At 43.6% G+C, this 20,377-nt stretch overlaps 2 protein-coding genes across 3 annotated transcripts; one reads left to right on the top strand and one right to left on the bottom strand.

Moving 5' to 3' along the window:
• Positions 1 to 336: 336 nt before the first annotated feature.
• Positions 337 to 5,548, bottom strand: myoz3a (myozenin 3a). 2 transcript variants are annotated; one of them, XM_056282854.1, is made up of 6 exons: positions 5,468 to 5,548; positions 4,670 to 4,814; positions 2,834 to 2,994; positions 2,285 to 2,438; positions 1,566 to 1,746; positions 337 to 530 (listed from the first exon to the last, which is right to left on the bottom strand). In XM_056282854.1, exons 2-6 carry the CDS (start codon positions 4,749 to 4,751, stop codon positions 344 to 346), a joined length of 765 nt encoding a protein of 254 aa, XP_056138829.1. In that variant the 5' UTR covers positions 4,752 to 4,814; positions 5,468 to 5,548; the 3' UTR covers positions 337 to 343. The 2 variants fall into 2 exon arrangements, with proteins under 2 accessions (XP_056138829.1, XP_056138834.1); XM_056282859.1 differs by having other exon boundaries at positions 4,670 to 4,760; positions 5,468 to 5,543.
• A 3,926-nt stretch (positions 5,549 to 9,474) lies between these two features.
• Positions 9,475 to 20,377, top strand: LOC130109792 (soluble guanylate cyclase 88E-like). Its single transcript, XM_056276771.1, has 18 exons — positions 9,475 to 9,594; positions 9,832 to 9,972; positions 10,391 to 10,530; positions 10,642 to 10,776; positions 11,011 to 11,134; positions 11,232 to 11,351; positions 11,488 to 11,572; positions 11,915 to 12,001; positions 12,295 to 12,412; positions 16,248 to 16,377; positions 16,546 to 16,692; positions 16,951 to 17,097; positions 17,325 to 17,481; positions 17,562 to 17,671; positions 17,900 to 17,989; positions 18,755 to 18,913; positions 19,688 to 19,825; positions 20,231 to 20,377. The coding sequence occupies exons 1-18, from the start codon at positions 9,475 to 9,477 to the stop codon at positions 20,375 to 20,377; spliced, it is 2,295 nt and encodes a 764-aa protein (XP_056132746.1).

Below are 20,377 nucleotides of genomic sequence, written 5' to 3'. Positions count from 1 at the left end.
TGAAGATGGATATGAGAATGACTGGGCAGGCAAGTAGGTAGGAGAAAGCAGAGAGGGAAGGAGGTAGAAGATCATCTGTCTTCACAACTGGCTTAGGGTGGCCTTGCCCTTGACTCAACCTGGATAATAAACAGTTTATTGGTTCAGTTGACTTCCTTTGGGCCTCCATTAGAAAACCATTATATCAATGACAAGCCTGTTTCCCTACGGTGGGCGCTGATTAGCAGAGGGACCATCTCTGTAAGAGGAGAGGGGTGGGCATGCATCAGCGCTTTGGCCTTTTAGCTTGTGGCTTCACAAAAATCACAAGGGGCTTAGGGTCAAAGGTCAGCAGTAGGCCTCCTCACAGTTCATTAGATTCAGGGCAGTAATTAATGCCCCATCCCCTGGGTGCTCGGTTGAAGTTGGGCCGCCGAGACATGCGATCTAGGGCGATGCCTGGCAGGTTCTGGGATTCCAGTGCTTCGAAGTCAATCACTGGGATCACCCTCTTGCTGGTGGCCACACAACCCCCGAATGGCATGGCAGACCTAACGTACAGAGATAAGATATTTTACCCTGAGCTAATTAAAATGGGAGAGGCTTTTATGCTGTGTCTTGGCAGTGGTGTGAAGGCAAATACGTGAAAAGTTTCTTACGAAACATTACCACCGTATCACACTACCATAAAAAGGAGGAAGCTTTTCGATGATACATGATATCCAGTCATTCATACAATGCAAAGTGTGGTCATATCCCAGATATTATATTAAGTCCTTAAGGGTTATTCTGAGAAAAACACTTGGGATTTGGCATGCATGTATCAGCTGAGTTCAAATTTAATTAAGACTTCATAATTTCATAATGAACAATCTTAAAAAGGTGAACTGATCCTTCCCATGGAGGATACAGTTACTTCCTGACCAGCAGGCTTGTAGTGATTGACAGTGAGCTAATTAAGTTTTGTCAGAGATGCTTTTCTCTCTTTATCACCTCCTCTCTCTAACTCCCACTATCCGTATGTCTTTCTGTGTAGCCAAGTTTACCCTTTGTTCTACACACTGCCTCTTGTGAGTGAGTGTGATGCAATGTCTTATGAGCAAAAGGGTAAGATGACCCCGTTGGTGTGCAATCTGTCTTGAGGGGGCTGAAAGGCCTCCAGACCCCTGGCGGATCATCTTACTAGAGTCAAGGTTAAAATAGCCATCACACAACCACAGTGCATGTAGCTGCAAGCCAGATACTAGATTCATTTTCAAACGGTGGAAACATGGATGGAAGCCAAAAGGAACCTAGTTGGATTCTGTAATAACATGGATTGGTCATCTGTGCGTCTATTTGAAGATGGACAGTCTCTAAGCTTGTTCTGAATGTGCCACCAAAAGCACCAGGCTGTGATATCCTTGCTTGAGGACCTGAGGCAGCAGCTCTCTTTACCCTTCATTGAACTTTTGTCTTTGGTAGACTTATTGCTGTATATTCTCCATCTTTTTGTGGTAGTGTCTTCGACCTTTGAAGGGTCATCTGAACTATTTGGACCTACTAAGGTGTGATGGAAGACAAAGCGTTTTAAGTCAAGGTGTTACCTGTTGAAGCACCTATAGTTGGCATGCTGTAGTCTTTGTGGGGTCTCAGGCAGCTGGCTACTGAGGGAGTTGAGGAACTCGTTGGCTCCCAGAGCTTGCCTCCATGGGGAATAGTAGGATTTTGGGACAACTGTAACGTTGAACTTCTCATGAGGAATCTCCTTCAGTGGGCCAGAATACCCTGGCAGAAAGGTTAAAGGTCAATCAGCTGGACCCACAGCTAACAGTTGTTATAGAGTCTTACAGAGTAGTCGCATATCTAATATGCATATGAGCTTGTTCGATGCCCTAGACAACAATAGCAGCCATAGTATATTTATCTCAGTCAGCCCGTCTCAATACACAAAGCTTACTTCATTGTCAGTCTGTGTAACTAGCGTCAAGGCACATACGTAATAGCTTTTAGCAAAGGTGCTGATAGATTATTACTTTGTGTTTTTCTGTTGTTACCGACTGTGCAGCAAGTTGCATAATTTTCGACAACTAGGCTTAATTGTAAAGCCAGTTTTAGCACCAGTAATTTCCATCCCATTGGTGTAAAGACAAGCAGAGAAAAATGAAATATAATGCCCAAGCCTGACCAAGCGCTGGTTATGTCCAGGCATTGCCATTCCCAAGCTATGGCTTTGTCCAGACACTGGCTTTGCCTAAAGCGTTGGTTTTGCATATGCTTTGTGGGAGTCTGTGGCAATCCTCCCCTCACTGCACTGTCCATTTACCTGGTGCAAGGATGTCAGGACTGCCCTTCTTTGCTACAGTCTTCTGTAGGTTGATGATCAGGCTATGCTTACCAGGGACAGCGAAAGCCTGGTTCTCCTTTCCTCCCTGTGGCTCTGCGATGGTCTGAGTGGGGAAAGGAGCCTCTGGAAATATCTGGGTAAAGGGTGGATTTACTGTAAACTTCTTTGAAATATCTTTCAGTAAATGAATCAGTTATTCAAACAAAACCTCTCTGCTTATGGTTTTGTTGTGCAGTAATGGATTGCATTGTCAGGCAAATATTTTGCAGGCATGACTCCAGCACCTGGAATGAGACATGTCTCTTCCTGGTTGTTGTAATTTAGAGAAACTGCACAGCAGAAAATGACAATGGGGAGTGGATTACAGCCATCTCGTAAATCTACCCCACGAGCAATATGTGAATATGCAGTATGTAATTGTCAGGAAGACAGGCTAATGATTTGGGGTGAATGTTGGTTTCACCTAGCCTAGTGGTTTTGCAGATTCAGCATGTGCTCTATGTGTGTGTGTGTCTGTAAGCCCCTCACGTTGTTATCATAAGCACTGTTGGGTGTGTTGTCCAGGGTGAATCGCTCCACCCTCTTCTGTCTCTCCTGGAACATGCGGGAGCCTCGGTTTGAGGGAAGGTTGAGCTCCTCCATCATCACATCCTTAGGAACATTGATCTTCTTTCCCAGGTTCAGACCGTCTGGCACAAAGCAACACACAGATTGAGGTACCCTAATGAGTCAAGGGATTATACTAGGCCTACACTCTTTACATGGGCAACAATGAGAAAAGTTGAAAGAAAAGTAGCCAGGTTTATTTTCCCTGTTGAAATTAAACCTTCAGGGGCGTCTGGATAGCGTAGCAGTCTATTCCGTTGCCTACCAACACGGGTATCGCTAGTTCGCATTCCCATGTTACCTCCGGCTCGGCCAGGCATCCCTATAGACACAACTGGCCGTGTCTGCGGGTGGGAGGCTGGGTGTGGGTATGTGTCATGGTCACTGCACTAGCACCTCCTCTGGTTGATCAGGGCGCCTGTTCGGGGGGGGGGACTGGGGGGAACAGCGTGATCCTCCCACGTGCTACGTCCCCCTGATGAAACTCCTCACTGTCAGGTGAAAAGAAGCGGCTGGCGACTACACGTATCGGAGGAGATGTGGTAGTATGCAGACCTCCCCGGATCGGCAGAGGGGGTGCAGCAGTGACCAGGACGGCTCAGAAGAGTGGGGTAATTGGCCAGGTACAATTGGGGAGAAAAAAAAAGGGGGGGGGGGATTTCTAAAAAAAAAAAACGAAATGAAACCTTCAGTCTGTTCATACATGTTGACTCCACCTTTACACAAACAGGGAATTCTACATAGAAGCACTAGAATGAAAATAGTGAGCTTTTGATAAAAAGACTATCACTGTAACAACTTTAATAAGAGATTTGGAAATATATGGAAATGAATTCAAGTTAATGGAGGCCTGTTTTGGCAGATTCGTTTATCTCTTTTCCCTGTGGGCTGGTGTTGTCTCTGGGAGGTGATCAAGACACTTCACAGTTAATCTTTGGTTTTCACTTTTAGCTGTGATCACCTGAGAGTAACTGCATAGGACACGTATATCCAACCCCAGACCGTCATCACTAAGTGTCAAGTCACTCGGCTTAGTCTCGAATCAGTCTCTGCTCGTCTCATATCATTAGATGGAGGAGGGGCTTTAAATAGCCCCAGCAATGATGCTGAGGGGTGTACAATATTTGTTGTGGTGTAGAGTTGCATGGGTAACTGAGCATATAGATAGGATTTTTTTCACACAAGAGCTCTTGTAAAAAAGTAAGACGCACTTTCATATTCTCAATGAGGGTAACTAGAATTCTTTGTATGTCTATCTATCTAAATATATATCTATATCTATCTCTCTCTCTGTGTATGTATGTTTGTGTATATATATCACCCTGTTGGCATTGGTGTTGATGTTGACGGACCTGTGTAAAAAGAGGATTACATTTTGTTGGCGCTCATATTTCGCTGAGTTTAGGGGACCTGGTTGGAAGGAGTGGCTGGCAGGCAGCATTGGTAAGCAAACAAACAAATCAACTTGGGATGTCCCTTGATGGATGTTGGGATGCTCCCGAGATGTGTCTTTACAACACTCCCGTGTGTCCTCAAGGCAGCAAACTAGTTCTGATGTCTGGCTCAACTACATCTGACAGCAACGGCTGTGATGACAAACTATCATCGTAAATACACGAGTGGATACCAAGTTGAGACTAAAAGTGTTTTATTTCTACATGTTTTTTTTTTATCCCTGTGCCAATTATGTGTCCCCATATCCTACTCTGAGGCAAAAAAAAAAATGCAGTTTACTCAGTCTAAAAGAAGTAAAAGTACCTCCCCTGGCCTCCTTGCACAGAGCCTTAGCTTGCAGCATCCTCTGCTTGGTAAGGTCATCATGTCCTGGATGCATCATCATCTTCTTCCTCTGACGGACACAGATGTAGCACCAGGATGTTCAAATGTAGTATTTGTCAACAAGCTAATGACAGAGATTTACATTCACATTAACATTCACACGTTTTTAAACATCACTGAAGATGCTTCAAAATGTCGAAATACTGCACGACACTACTGCCACGTTATTTACAAATTTTTCCCAGTTAATCTCTGATTTACATACATATTAATGAAAGGTGTTGTTAATTAGATCAAACGTTCAAATTAAATAAGAGTTTTGTAAAGAGATTATAATCTAAACCCTATCACATAATGCCAATCCTTTAATCAGAATCATTCTCATTTAGCCTGAAAGGGGCTACAATCCAATTACTTGGATTTCTGGGATAGAGCAGTTTTTTTGTTTGAAATTTGATTGAGTTTTTCAAATTACGCTCCAACAAGCCTCTCAAAACAATTCACACACCAACAGCCTCGTTGGCATCATTTTTATTCATGACTGGGAACAAATATTCAACATTTGAGCCAAAGCCAAATCACAGTGCATTTAACTTATTCAATTACAACCCTTCTGTGATTTCTTATTTCAGGATTTGACCAATTCCCTATGAAGTACTCAGAGAAAAGAAAAAAAAAATCTGCTGTCTTCTAAACCAAACACTTCTGTTGTGACCACTGCTCATACTACAGTTAGAACGTAAATAGCCCATGCTGCCCCAACAGACACTTGCTTACCTGTGTCTCTTTGCTGTCTATATGATGGGTGGTGGAGCTTATTTGAAAGACTGGTGTGGTTTATGCTGTACTGGAGCGGGGGGTGGGGGGTGGGGGTCTTCTTTGGTGACTGACACTCTTCGGCAGAGTGGGGACAGTTTGTATGGAACTCCCACTTGGGTGCCTCGTGTGCTTACTTCACCGGGCTATTTTAGCAGGGATAAGAGAGTGAGGATGGACATAGGGACTGCCCGTGGGAGTGTATAAAGTAGGATTAGCAATGGGGTAGGCGGGGGTGTGAAGGTGTGTGGGGGGGGGGGTAAGTTTCAAGATTTACATCCCTGCCCTCCAGTATCCGTGATGATAAAAATTTGATACCCTCTGTGTGTGTGTGTGTGTGTGTGTGTGTGTGTGTGTGTGTGTGTGTGTGTGTTTATGTGTGTGCATGCGTACATGTACATATTTGTGTGTGTTCACATGCATATGCGTTTGTGTGTGTGTGTGTGTCTGTGTATGTGCACGCGAGTGTGCACACAACAGCTGCTGACCCTATCCAGACAGTGACACTAAGCTCTCAGATGAAGGGGCCAAATATCTTAACTCTTCCACCACATGCACACAAGCGCACTACATACAAACACATATGAATCTACACACTACTATGTGTCAGGGTGCACGCCTGTGTTTCCCATTTACAGGTAGTGGTATTGGAGGACCTGTAAAACAGACAAGTCGCTGGGATCAAGACATGGTAGTTCGGCTTCCAGTCAAGGGGCAATGGATGGTCAATGTCCATGGCAAATCGCCATTCCATTTTGGACTGTGTGAGATTTATCTCGATGCCAGATTCTGTGGTGCCCCGTTGTGCCGCTACATGTTCGCCAATTCAATAATACGGCGCTGAATACCTGTGCATTGCACTCTGAATTTTTGTGTTGATATTGGTCAGACTCCTCACCAACTGCTGAGAAACTCAAACCGTTGCTACTGCCCCTGCATTAATCCTAACTCCATGGGATGCACAAGGACTGATGGCATTTAATGTAAAATTGTTTTGCCATTTTGAAGTGGTTTAGGCTTCATCCAACAGTTTTTTTTCCCCCAGATATTGATTCACAAAACTCTGCAGGGGCCTGGAGGGAAAATACATTTTCTTTATCCCTGTTGAGATTGGATATTGATTTCTTTCCAGCCCTGCTCCAAAAACCACCCTGCTGCCCTGGTGAGAAGCCTCTTAGTCTCTGACAGAAAGTACAGAGTCATCCTGAGTCAGAGAGAGACTTCTGCTGAGAGAGGATAGAAGTTCAATAGTTGGTACCCAGTAGAGATACATTTAAGTGTGCTTGGGTTTACAAAAAAAAACAAAAAAAGTCTTTTATGGAATGAAGAGAAACCAAAGACAGATAGTGGCCTTTTTTTTTAAAGATTTTTTTTTTTGTTGCCAATTTCCACCTTTGTCACGAGAGACAGGAGGCGGAGCTGGAGGTGGCAGAGTTGAAGATGCTAAGATTTTCATTGGGAGTGACGAGGAAGGACAGGATTAGGAACGATTATATTAGAGGAACAGCTCAGGTTGGATGGTTTGGAGTCAAAGCAATAGAGGCAAGGTTGAGATGTTTGGACATGTGTGGAGGAGAGATGCTGGGTATATTGGGAGAAGGATGCTGAATATGGAGCTGCCAGGGAAGAGGAAAAGAGGAAGGCCAAAGAGGAGGTTTATGGATGTGGTGAGGGAGGACATGCAGGTGGCTGGTGTGACAGAGGAAGATGCAGAAGACAGGAAGAGATGGAAACGGATGATCCGCTGTGGCGACCCCTAACGGGAGCAGCCAAAAGTAGTAGTAGTCGAAAGAGACAGAAAGGTGAGGGGGAAGAGAGGGAATGACATGCAGCAAAGGGCCCGGGCCGTATTCGAACCCAGGACTCAGCCTTATGTGGTACGCGCTCTACCAGGTGAGCCACCGGGGCGCCCCCTAGTGGCCTTCTTTTAATTTAAGCTTCCGTCTAGCTCCATGTAAACTAGGACTGTCACGATGCCAGCTTTTCACTACACGATTATCGTGTCCAAAATAATTCACGATAACGATATTATTGCGATATCTATAAACATTTTGAAAAGAAAAATCACGCTATCAGTCAAATTCATCTTTAACTTTGTTTATTGTGTGTTTTGTCTCTTTTCTGGCAATTGAATTACGCTCAATATACGAGTGTAGGGAGGTGGTGAGAGAGATTGTAACCACAACTGTACAAAAACGTACAAAAATAACAATTATAATTAATGGACAGTGAAGGCAACCAGATGAACCGATACCCACAAGGCCTAACATCTGCAATCAATACAATGTCAACTGGAACAAAATCACTTGCGGGGAGCGGGGGACAGAGTTTGTGTGCGAGACCACAGGCTGAAAAGTAACCATTCTGATATACTGTGATTTAATGTCCACTTACCATGTCCATACATACGTTATTCCTCTTTCCATTTTTCACATCATTTTGCGCGGCAGCGGTTAGCCACAAGCTAGTTACTGCGTCACAGCGTCACATCAGGTGTGCGTGTGCGTGTGCGTGGCTTTGGGGGAGGGAGACAAAGCGAGAACGGAAAGAAACGGAAATGATTTAAGAGGCGTTGGTTAATTACACGATATTGTAATCCGAGCGCCCGGGTAGCGTAGCGGTCTATTCCGCAGCCTACCAACACGGGGCTCGGCTGTTCGAGTCCCCGTTACCTCCGGCAATTGGCCATGTCTGCGGGTGGGAAGCCGTAGGGTGATTGATTAGCCAAGGAGGAGAGGATAATTGTAATTTTTGTATTTTGTATTTCTAGTTTTCCCCCTTATCCCACCCGATTAACCCAATGGCATATGGTCGGAACTCATGTCGAATAACTCCCCTGGCTCACGTTTCCACAGGAAGGAGATAGTCGTAACACCAGCTTCCTTAAAACTCGTGTCGGCTGCTCTCGCTGTTTTACACGCTGAAGCCTCGCATGGATTGCATTACCCTCAGGCCACGAAGGAGACGTAGGGAGAATGCTTTCGGTTGCTTGGCTGCAGGCGCCCGGGTGGGCCAGAGGGGTCGCTGGAGAACGACGAGTTCCCGAACACTACACCGATCTACACCCACTATCCCTCGGGTAAGGGTGGCCTAATGAATACCTTACCCAGTGGACGCTCTGGCCGTGACCGGTTACGGCGAGTCTGGGATACGAACCTCCCAGCCACATGACGAGCGGATTGCAAGACATTTGTGTATTATTAACATGATATCAGTATTTCATTTTTTGAATACCACGGTTATTGTCGACGCCCCTGATGTAAATACACAAGATCTCTTCACGCTGAGAACCTCAAGATTAATAGAAATCCACTGTGTCCCTCACACTAGTCCATATCTCTTTATGGACTTGAAAAGTTGAAATCTGTCGGTTTGGAGAAATGAGTGGAAACAATGGAGTAGCTATGAACAGCATTTATCTGACATGACAAAAATGTCGATTTATGTTTCTTTGAACGGGACAATAAAGCCCTTGACTGGTGTCACCTGTTTTTGAGGGATGTCCTCCACAGTGTGTTCCTGTCACATGGAGAGAGGTGCAGGACCACCGGACAGTGACAGCTGGACAAAAGGTAAATATTCAGACTCAAGAGTTTGTGTAAGGAGGGGCACCTTTAAAACTGTTTGCACGTGGAACAGCAGATGAAACCTTGTTTGGCTGGCTAGTCGGACAGAGGTCCCAAACTCAGCAGGTAGTGTAGCGGGCAGCAGTGAAGTGCATGAGAAAACAAACACAGCGCTACAATCATGTAATAGATACTCAGGGTTTTGGTTCCATGCAGCTCCCCGCCAAGGGCTTAAATATCTTGAAAACCAACTTGCAGTGCCGAAGTAAAGTCATCATTCTGATCATTTCTGGTTTCTGTGGCTTATCTACTTGTAGGTACCCGTGGAAGGACTGTTGGAGGCAAAATTCTCGAGACTGTCTTGAAAGTGCTTAGGCCCGAGCTTTACATTAGGGAGACATTATGTATGGGCTTCTGTGTGAAAGCCTTCATGACTTCATCAAAGAGTCATACGGAGATGATGTGTGGAAGCTGGTCAGAGAGCGAGCTGATGTGAGATTGCACTCTTTTGTCACCCATCAGGTATAGTATCCTTATCTCCGTTCCATAGAAATTCATAGAAGGCATCCAACTGCTTGGACAGCCTGCTTGTGTGGAACTGGCGATAATGTGGGTGTGTTATTTGTGTGTGCGCTCATGGTTTGGGGAACATGTGCTGTATGTTTCTGCTTATGTCTGGAGGGCTATGGTTCTTTGGTCAAAGTGGTTTACTTTTTTCTTTTCAGTTTATAATTTCTCTACGTGTGTGCAATCATGTAGGTTTACAGTGAAAGTGTGATTCCCCGCATTGCAAAGGCAGCCAGCGGAGTGACAGGTACACCTTACAATGAGCTGATGAATTCCTGGGGGGTGTACTTCCTGGGGTTTGTAGGGAAGTACGGCTATGACAGGATCCTGAAGGTGAGAAAAGAACCAACAACTTAAACAGAAGCTGTTAAAAGTTGTGTGTGTGTGGGGGGGCTTTTTTTCTTCTATTTGGCATCGCTGTTGATTAATTTTTCAACACGATCTTAGGATCATCAATATTTCTACTTTGCTGGTGATAAGGTGTATTTTTGACATTTGAATGTTATTTACTTCTCATACACCTTTTCATTGACATTTCATAATGAAATCCATTGATGAAATGTAAAGTAATGATGTTGTTGGGTTATACAAATAAGATTGACTTGACTTGTTGATAATGTTCTGAATTCTGGCATTGCCTCATGTTGTCTTTATATTCCTCAGGTAAAGGCAGATGAAAAAAGTTAAGAGTTTCAGCTGAAGTTGTCTTCATTTCAGTCAGTAAAAAGTACATGATGTACCTCTGCCCCAGGTGTTGGGTCGTCACGTGCGTGACTTTGTCAACGGCCTGGACAACCTGCACGAGTACCTTCGCTTCAGCTATCCCAAAGTCCAGCCGCCAACCTTCTTCTGCCAGGAGGAGTCTGCAACGGGAGTCACTCTCCACTACAGGTCTGGCGTAAAGGGGATGGATGGGAAGGTGGGAAAGAGAATTAGAATGCCAGTAGAAGAAAAAGATGGAGGGATATGCCATTAGCTATCATTGTCTCCTGTGCGCTGCAGGAGTAAGCGTAAGGGTTACCTGCACTATGCCATGGGTCAACTGAGGCAGATGGGGAAGCAGTTCTATGACACGGACATCCATGTAGAGGTGCTGTCTGAGCAGCTGGTGGGAGACTACTCCCATGTCACGATGAGGTATGGCAACACTTGTACACACACACACACATGCACACACACACACACACACACACACACACACACACACATTCACACAGAAAGAGTCGTCATTACACTCCATATTTAAATGCCTTCTGTTTTTCATTGCATCTGGCCTCCCCTGACATGCTGAATGCAAAATTCTTGCATTCCTTCTCAAATCCATTCTACTCGTAACTAGAACATTGTCCATTACCCTGTATCTCTACACAGGCTGAACTTCGACAACTCAGCCTACCGCTACATCATGAAGGAAGATGAGGAAGAGCAAGAGATTCTGCCCATCACCTCAGACTTCTTCTTTGAAGTGTTCCCCTTCAACATTGTTTTCAGACAGGTAATAGTTTTGAGTTTCATTTCCAAGCCCACCAAAGGAAAACTGTGGTTATTTTCTTATTCTGCAGACAGCTACGATTTATTGTTTGATTCTTTAGGACATGGTGGTGCATAATGTAGGTTCGGGGCTGGCTACGGTCTTCCCTGACCTGGATGGAAAGAAAATCAATGATGCCTTCTTGTTGGCTCGCCCCCTAGTGGAGTTCACCTGGAACATGGTAAGGCTTCACATAAACATTGGATATTGCAACACAGAGTATTAATCATGAATTGCTAATGGGAACTGACAGTCCAAGCTTACTAAGTACTATGTGCCCGTGCATGCAGTATGTGACTATGTGACCCCATACCCAGATAATCTCCCACCCCAACAACCTGTTTGAGATCATGTCCAAGGAGCCTGTGAAGAGAGAGAGGAACCTCCACAACCGAGTCCAGAGTAAGAGTGGGAGCCATTTAAACACTCACAGGGGTGTGTGTCTGGCGGGCTAGGATTCATTGGGCTGTGGTCAAATCCATTTCACTCCAGTCAGCTGCAAACACATAAGTCACAAAATATCAAACAAATGACATTAGATTAGCCTCTGTACTTCTATGAGAGAGACCGAAAGTCAAAATTAGCATTGGAGCCCTCGACCTCTTCGGCTTTATTGACTTAAATCAATTTCTATACTCATGTTGAAGTGATTGAATCGAAGGGAATTGAACGCAGCCCTGGTAGTCATGGGGGGTATGGATGTTAATGTTCATAGTCCTGATATTTTAACCTTCTGTACTACAGATTCTGACTATGAGAACCCCAACCGCTCTGCTGATGTAGATGTGGAGCTCATGGCCTTCCAGTCCATCATTGGAGATGATTACAAAGGTCACTGCCTTTCTGGCACATACAAATGGCACACACAAAGGACTGATTGCAGAGACAGGACGCTAGTCAGACTAATTGACACAAATAAAACTGCTGAAGACACAAACATATTTTAGGAAATCAAATTCTGAAAGCTTTATAGCAACAAAGTACATTAGGGTGGCATTGGATACACATGTGCATGAAACTATTGAGCAAAATTGACATCTTACATGTTTTAAAGTGCATGGACTTCATTTGTAGGAAATAAATCATTTGTGTTTTTGTAATTGATGGTTGGTCCCCTCTATAAGATGGAAATAGCGCAAATGCCATGGAGAGCTGGGGTGATGGCAGCCGCTGTTTGAAACTAAAGGGACAAATGAGATACATGCCTGAGTGGGAGTCCATCATCTTCCTTGGAACTCCTGTGTAAGCCTCGAAGATGCACACACACACACACACACACACACACACACACACACACACACACACACACACACACACACACACACACACACACACACACACACACACACACACCACCGCATGAATAGGATAAATTAATTGAAATCCAGCGCTCCAATTTAAAAGTTAAGCAGTCAGAGAAGGAGCCTAAACAAAATTTCAAGGCTAGAAATAGAAGCCTTTGCAGTGAATCAAATCAGGGACCGCTTCCAACAGCACTTACCATGCATGAAATGAGCTGCTAATTAGCTTGTAATCAGGCAGTACAGCTCTTGTAAGCCTAATGGGAGCCCATTTGCAAATGAGTGTTTTCCAAAGAATAAATTACAAAAACGGCTCCTTGCTTTTCCAAAACATTCCATTTCCCAAATAAATGCATTTCACATAGTAAAACTAGACAGCTTAGATACTTTATCATGATATTTCCATTCTCTGTCTTGTTTTCCATGTCCAAATGTCTGTTCTGTTTTGTGTTGATAATAATACTGACATGTTTTTGCTCTCTGTTTCACTCTCTGTGAATGTGTATATGATTGTGTGTGTGTGTGTGTGTGTGTGTGTGTGTGTGTGTGTGTGTGTGTGTGTGTGTAATTTGGGTCTATGTATGTATGTGTGTATGTATGTATGTATGTATGTATGTATGTATGTATGTATGTATGTATGTATGTATGTATGTATGTATGTATGTATGTATATGCTTTGGGTGTTTATGTGTACATGTGTATGGTATGTGTACGTATGTACGTGTGTGTATGTATTTTTATGTGTGGCATGTATTCCTATGTGTATAGTTGTACTGTTACTGTCTAATGTTCAGGGGACACTGTTCTCCTGATGGAGGCTAGGCCCCCTGATTTTGCACATTTTCATATTCCCAGGCCCTCTGGAAGAGGGGGTGGCCTAGCTGTTTTTTATAAGTTAGGTCTTAAGTTTTATCCCGTTACTTTTGGTAATTTTATCTCCTTTGAGGTTTTATGTTTTTTTTAATCACTTGCCCTCACCCTTTACTCCGCATCTTAATTTATAGGCCCCCTAATTCAGTCAGTTTTATCTCCGAGTTTTCTGACCCATCTATTGTCATTCCAAAATATGACAGGGTGCTGATTCTTGATGATTTTAATATTCACGTGCGTTGTCCTTCCCATTCCCTGACTTCACATTTTTTGTATCTTATACTCTTTTAACCTCATTCAATCTGTTAAAGGGGCCACACATTCCAAAGGCCACATCTTAGACCTTGTACTCTCATCTGGTTTCTCTCTCTCATGTCTTAATCTGGTGGATATGCCTGTATCTGACCATAAAGCTGTAATTTTCAAAGTCCCACTACAGCTCGCTACTCCTAGTCACTATCCTAAAACACACTCTTGCATTCTCAATGCTGGCTCTGCAGTTAAAGTCTGTGATGCTTTTAATTCATTGTCCTTTAATCCCTCTATACCCCCCCTTAATCCAGATGCACTATTAAATTCATTCAATGATCAGTGCCTATTCATCCTCGACCAAATTGCACCATTTAAAACTAGGAAATAAAAATCAAATAACCTCCCCTAGCTGAACGATCACACTCGTGCCCTTAGAAGACTATAAAAAATCAGAACGACAATGGAAGGTCAACAAGTCAGAATTAGCACGTAACACCCTTAAAATGTTAATTTACCAGAAGGAAGTTAAGGATGCGAGATCAGCATACTTCTCTGAACTAATATCAAGAAATAACCACAATCCTAAAGTTCTCTTAAGGGTAACTGATTCTGTTATTAATGGTCCCTCCATTTCTTTTTTTGAACCTGATGTTGAGTTGTCTGGAAAATTTCTCACTCATTTGTAACTAAGGTGGAGAATATCAGGTCCCAAATCCAGCCATGGCCCTTGCATTCATTCCATTCCCCATGTTAATTCTGCCTATTTCACCCAGTTTCAACCAATTACAATTTCAGTGTTAGAGAGTACAGTCTCCAATATGATCTCCTCCTGCATATTAGACATCATTTTCACTGAGCTGCTCAAGGAGGTATTTTCAACTATTAGCCCTGTTATTCTGTAAATTCTTAATAATTCTCTAGCCTCTGGTTCTTTTCCAGACAGTTTTTAGCATGCCATCATTCACCCATTGCTCAAGAAACCAAATTTAGATCCCCTGTCCCTAAGTAACTACAGGCCAATCTCCAAATTGTCTTTTTTATCTAAGGTTCTGGAGAGAGTAATTTCATTTCAATTGATTTCTTTTGTGAACACTAATTGTGTTTTAACAGTTTCCAGTCTGGGTTTAGAGCATTTGATAGTACCAAGACAGCTCTAGTTAAGGTCACTAATGACCTACTGTTGACTGCAGACAGAGGTGACTGCTCGATTTTAGTTCTTTTACACTTAAGTGCTGCCTTTGGCACAGTTGATCACAACATCCTCTAACATCGCTTAGAGACTTGGGTTGGCATCAAGGGCTTGGCTCTTAGTTTATTACGCTCTTACCTCACCAACAGAATGTTTTCTGTCGTTCTGGGTAACTACTTCTTCAATGGCTCAGTTGAATTGTGGTGTCCCTCAAGACTCAGTTCTTGGCCCCCTTCTGTTTTCTTTAAACATGCTGCCTTTTGGTTAGGTCATTCAAAATCACGATGTGTTTTACCATTTTAATGCTGATGACACCCAGTTATACATTCCACTAAAATCCACAGATCCTAGTGCCCTAGCAAATTTCACAACTTGTCTCTCTGACATTAAATCCTGGATGTCCAAAAATGTTCTTAAATTTAATGATAAGTCTGAGGTCATCCTGTTCGATCCCCCAATTTCCATCAGCCGTTTTGTTACTAATGTTGGTGGTCTGTCAGGTAGTGTTAAGCAGGCTGCTAGGAATCTTGGGGTAATATTTGATGATAACCTCAGTTTTGATAATCAGATCAAACATGTTGTTCAGTCATACTTTCGCCAGCTCAAGATAATCTCCAAAATTATGTCATTTTTATCAATTGTCGATCTGTAAAAAGTTGTGCATGCTTTTTCTATTCTGGGCTTGACTGTTGAAACACACTTTACTCAGGTATCAGCAAGGACTCCCTCCACCGTCTGCAGCTGGTACAAAATGCTGCTGCTTGGCTCATTACCAGGGCAAAGAGGCATGACCATACCAATCCTGTGCTTGCCTCCCTACACTGGCCCCCTGTTATATTTCAAATTGATTTTAAGCCCTTAAATGGTCTTTCTCCTACATACATTTCTGTTATATTGACCTGGTATACACCCTCTTGACTATTAAGAGCCGCAGATGGAGCCCTGCTGGATGTTCCTGGGTCTCGGTTTGTCACAAAGGGTGATCGGGCTTTTGCTGTTAGAGCTCCCACACTATGGAACTCATTTCCTATTGAACTAAGACAAATCAAGTCTTAAACTTTTCATTTTGTGAAAGCTTTTACAAATGTTTGATATTTGTTTTTATTTATTCATACTGTTTTTATATTTACTTTTACTTATTTTGCCTTATTTTCACTTTTACCTTGTCTGGTTTTATTTCTTTGTAAAGCACTTTGTAACATTGTTTTAGAAAAGTGCAATATAAATATAGTTATTATTATTATTATTATTATTATTATCATAAATGTCACTCAGGACAGCATTTGCATTTAGAGTCACAGTAACGTTTAAAGAAATGTTCTTTTTCAGACTTTTTCATTGATTATATTTTGCTATGATGAGATCTCCATTGACATTATTGCATTGTGTGTGTATCTCTTTGCGTGTGTCTATGTTCATATGTGTGTGTGTATACATGTATATGCATGCATATTTACCTGTGTAGGATGGAAAGCTTGAGTGCCATGTTTAAGACAGGCCTGTACATCAATGACCTGAGCATGCATGACTCCAGCAGAGACCTGGTGCTGGCAGGCACACAGCAGTCAGAGGAGCTTAAGAGAGCGCTCTTACAGGTATACTTACATATACAGTTGTGCCCCTGCATGCTATGTATATGAGAAACTCACCTGTCACTGTGCTTGACACAAAGGTGCTCTGTTATGTGTTGACCAAATTGGGAGGGCAGCTATCAACACATAATCCAACAAGCTCCTCTCTCTCATTCCCTGGTGTGAGAGCAGGAGCAGAAAAAGTCCAGCAAGTTGGAGGAGAGCATGAAGATGTTGGACTATGAGATGAAGAAGACTGATGACCTCCTTTACAGAATGATACCAAAGCCAGTGGCCAAAAGGCTGCGCAAAGGAGAGCCTGCCGTCAATACCTGTGAGGTCAGGTTTAGAGATCGGAGGACAAGAGGGTGTTCATGGCCTTATTTAAACTTATTTTAACACACATGTTTATCATGGATCAATGTCATCGCAGAATTTTAATGTCACAGCTCAATGATCCATAACAACATAGACATTACTGTTGTAATGGCCTGCTCTTGGTTCATTCTCTTGTGAGAAGGTTTTTCACCTTGATGTTGGCAATGAACAGTGAGTCAGTCTACCTGGTTACGCCTGACCCTACTTTTCCCTACTCAGGTATTTCCTGATGTGACGATTCTCTTCAGCGATGTTGTGGGTTTCACCCGCATTTGCAGTCACATCACTCCCATGCAGGTGGTGTCCATGCTCAACACCATGTACACTCTCTTTGACACGCTCAGTGAGAAGCACCGTGTCTTCAAGGTTTGTTTGTATGTGTGTTTCTTGTATAAGAAAAGCATTATATATGAATAATATTGGTTTGCTAAAACCTTTTATAATGCTGTTAACTTATCTTTTTTACTTTCCTATTTCTATATGCGCAGCGCAGCATATTCTGATACTGTGATTGATGAAAGAATGAAGTGATAGAAAACCTACCTAAGAATGAACTTAAAAAATGATAGATATATTGTTACTGATCCCTCCAGGTTGAGACCATTGGAGATGCCTACATGGTAGTTGCAGGAGCACCAGAGAAGACCAAGTACCATGCCCATAACATCTGTGACATGGCTCTGGACATGGTGCGCTCCATAGACCATCTCAAAGACCCCTCCAATGGCAACAACATACAGATTCGCGTTGGTGAGTTCGGTGCATTTGTGTGCATTTGTGTGCATGTCCATGCACCTCTGTGATTGGACTGACCTTTGGCCTGGTTCCAGGGATCCACTCTGGGATGGTGGTGGCTGGCGTGGTAGGCCATAAGATGCCACGTTACGGTCTCCATGGTGACACAGTCCACACTGCATCTGCCATGGAGAGCAATGGCAAGGCAAGGACGAAGGGTGAAAAAGAGGGAGAAAATAAACAAAAAGCAACTCAAATTGAGCGAGGGAACAAGACTCACAAAAAGATTAAAAGAACAAGGAGGAGCAAAATCACCATATTGTCTGTCATTTTAATGACTGAATGACTATTGCCTACACTACAAAGTGATGCCGCAGTTTAGAAATATGTCTATGATTTCACTGTGATCAATTATAATCTCTGTCCCAAACAGGAGATGCACATCCAGCTCAGCAGTGCCACATATGAGCACCTGAAAGGAAGTCACTTTATATTCGAAAGGAGGGGGACCATCACGATAAAGGTCAGGGGTCAGCAAATAATTGTCAATATAGTGCCCATGTCCATCACTTTAGCTTCATTAACCCAGTTGCCATAGCAACTGACAATTGATTATCACAATTTTCACGTTTGAGGGTCACTCAGGGCTGCAACAGAGATTGTGTTGTCTCCTCTCAGAAGAGAATAGACGCCATCAGCACACCATGCACGACCTAGCTGAGACCCAGTGTTGTGGCACTGTTTGTCATTACATTTAGATCAGTGTTAATGGGGTATGTGTGCATGGGAAATGAAATATTCTGTCAACATTTAGTTGTTGTCCACAGACAAATTTGCAACTTAGGACGATAACAAAAATTGAGGCAGGACATCTTTTCGAGATAAATGTTTGTGACTCTTAAAAACAGCAACAATGTTTTGGCCCTAGGGAACCAAAACGCTCAGTGTGTACGTCTGGTAATTACATCTGGCTTGTTGATTTGCCAGTCTACATCATGACTGTGTCTTAACGTAGAGTCTGTGTATCCAATGATAATGGTAATGTCTCCTGATGGTCCCTGGAGGGGGGTTCCTGATTACAGGTGCTAAGCTTTAGAAAGCTGCAGTGACTCATGCTGCTGTCAAAGGCTTTTTGGTCATCAAAGACCAGCTGGTTTCTGTGTATAGTGGTGCTTTGTGTGTGTTTGTGTGTGTGTGCGTGTGCGTGTGTGTGCTTGTATCACAGGCGTCACGTTTTCCAACTAAAACTCTGTATATTTCTCCTCACCTGCCGCTCGCCATCTTTTAGGGAAATGTAGAAATTGAAACCTACTGGCTGAAGGGGAAGAGGGACAAGGATGGGAACGCCCAAGCAGCATGTCCTCAGTTTGAGACCCAGACAATCAGTAAGGCCATCAGCAAGGCTACCATCTCAGCCCCGGAGGCCGCTGGAGATGAGGAGGGACTGGTAAGGCAATAGCCAAGACATCCTTTAATCCAACACATTGCTTTAAACTCCACACGGGTGGTAAGATTCGCAAAAGTAAAAGAATATGTAAAATATATATCATGTTAAGTGTATAGCTGTGTCAGGTTTTACCATTATGGAACTTTTTCTAAGGTGATGTCAATTGTATGGCATGTGAGGTTTATGTTAAAAAGGAGCATGGGGCGTCTGGGTAGTGTGGCGGTGTATTCTGTTGCCAACCAACACGGGGATTGCCAATTCGAATCCCCATGTTACCTCCGGCTTGGTCGGGTGTCCCTACAGAAACAATTGGCCGTGTCTGCGGGTGGGAAGCCGGATGTGGATATGTGACCTGGTTGCTGCACTAGCGCCTCCTCTGGTTGGTCGGGGTGCCTGTTCGGGGGGAGGGGGAACTGGGGTGAATAGCATTAGCCTCCAACACGCTGCATCCCCCTGGCGAAACTTCTCACTGTCAGGTGAAAAGAAGCAGCTGGCGACTACTACATGTATCGGAAGAGACGTGGTGGTCTGCAGCCCTCCCCGGATTGTCAGAGGTGGTGAAGCAGTGACCAGGGATGGCTCGTAAGAGTGGGATAATTGACTGGATACAATTGGGGAGAAAAAGGGAAAATCCCCCCCCCTCCCAAAAAAAGGAGCACGACAATCAGAGAAACTATATTAATGTGTGTTTAAGCATTTCTTGTCCCCTCATATGCCCCATACCCAGTCACCATCCTTGCGAACTCCCTGACACAGTCTGTTTGATATGCCCAGATCTTCCCACTTGTAGCAGGAGAGGACGAGGATGATGTCAAGTCCATCCGCTTCCATCGTCTCAAGATGGAGATCTCAGGCCATTCTCTGGAGGAGTCGATAGAGGAATGCAGAGTGGAGGAGATGTCTGTTCACAAGGTGAGATGGAGAGAACTTCCAGCTAGACTGTCTGCGAAGCTGTCATACTATATCGTATTAGATGCTGAACCACTCCCCTTGCCTCTGAGCTCTCTATACATGTCATATTATATCGTATTAGATGCTGAACCACTCCCTTTGCCTCTGAGCTCTCTATACATGTTTCTACTTGTGTTGATGTGAGCACATGCTGCTTGTGTACTTTTGTATTTGCTATCTACAGTTGGAGTCACCTTTGGAATCTGGTTTATGTTTGCCAAACAAATTTTCAAATGGCAAGAGTTTTATGCCGTCCATCCAGGGAACCATCTTCATATGTGCTTGAAGGTTGATGGTTCATTGAAAATCATCAAAAATAAAATGTCCTGCTATCTTCCACTCTCTAACCTTTCCCATTGTCTCCAGTCCCACTTTAAGGATGCTTTGCAAGATGGTCTCCAGGATCCCCACCTGGCGCTGGACTCCCCAGAATTTGACGGTAGAGACTCCATCATGGAGTCCCCAGATGGCTCCCACTGCTCTGAGAAAAGTGTCATGTGCTCTGTGTCATGA

This window comes from Lampris incognitus, chromosome 1, assembly GCF_029633865.1.
Source record: "Lampris incognitus isolate fLamInc1 chromosome 1, fLamInc1.hap2, whole genome shotgun sequence".
NCBI classification, from domain to species: domain Eukaryota; kingdom Metazoa; phylum Chordata; class Actinopteri; order Lampriformes; family Lampridae; genus Lampris; species Lampris incognitus.
Note: the sequence above shows the minus strand (reverse complement) of the source record. Positions and strands in the feature narration are given on the sequence as shown.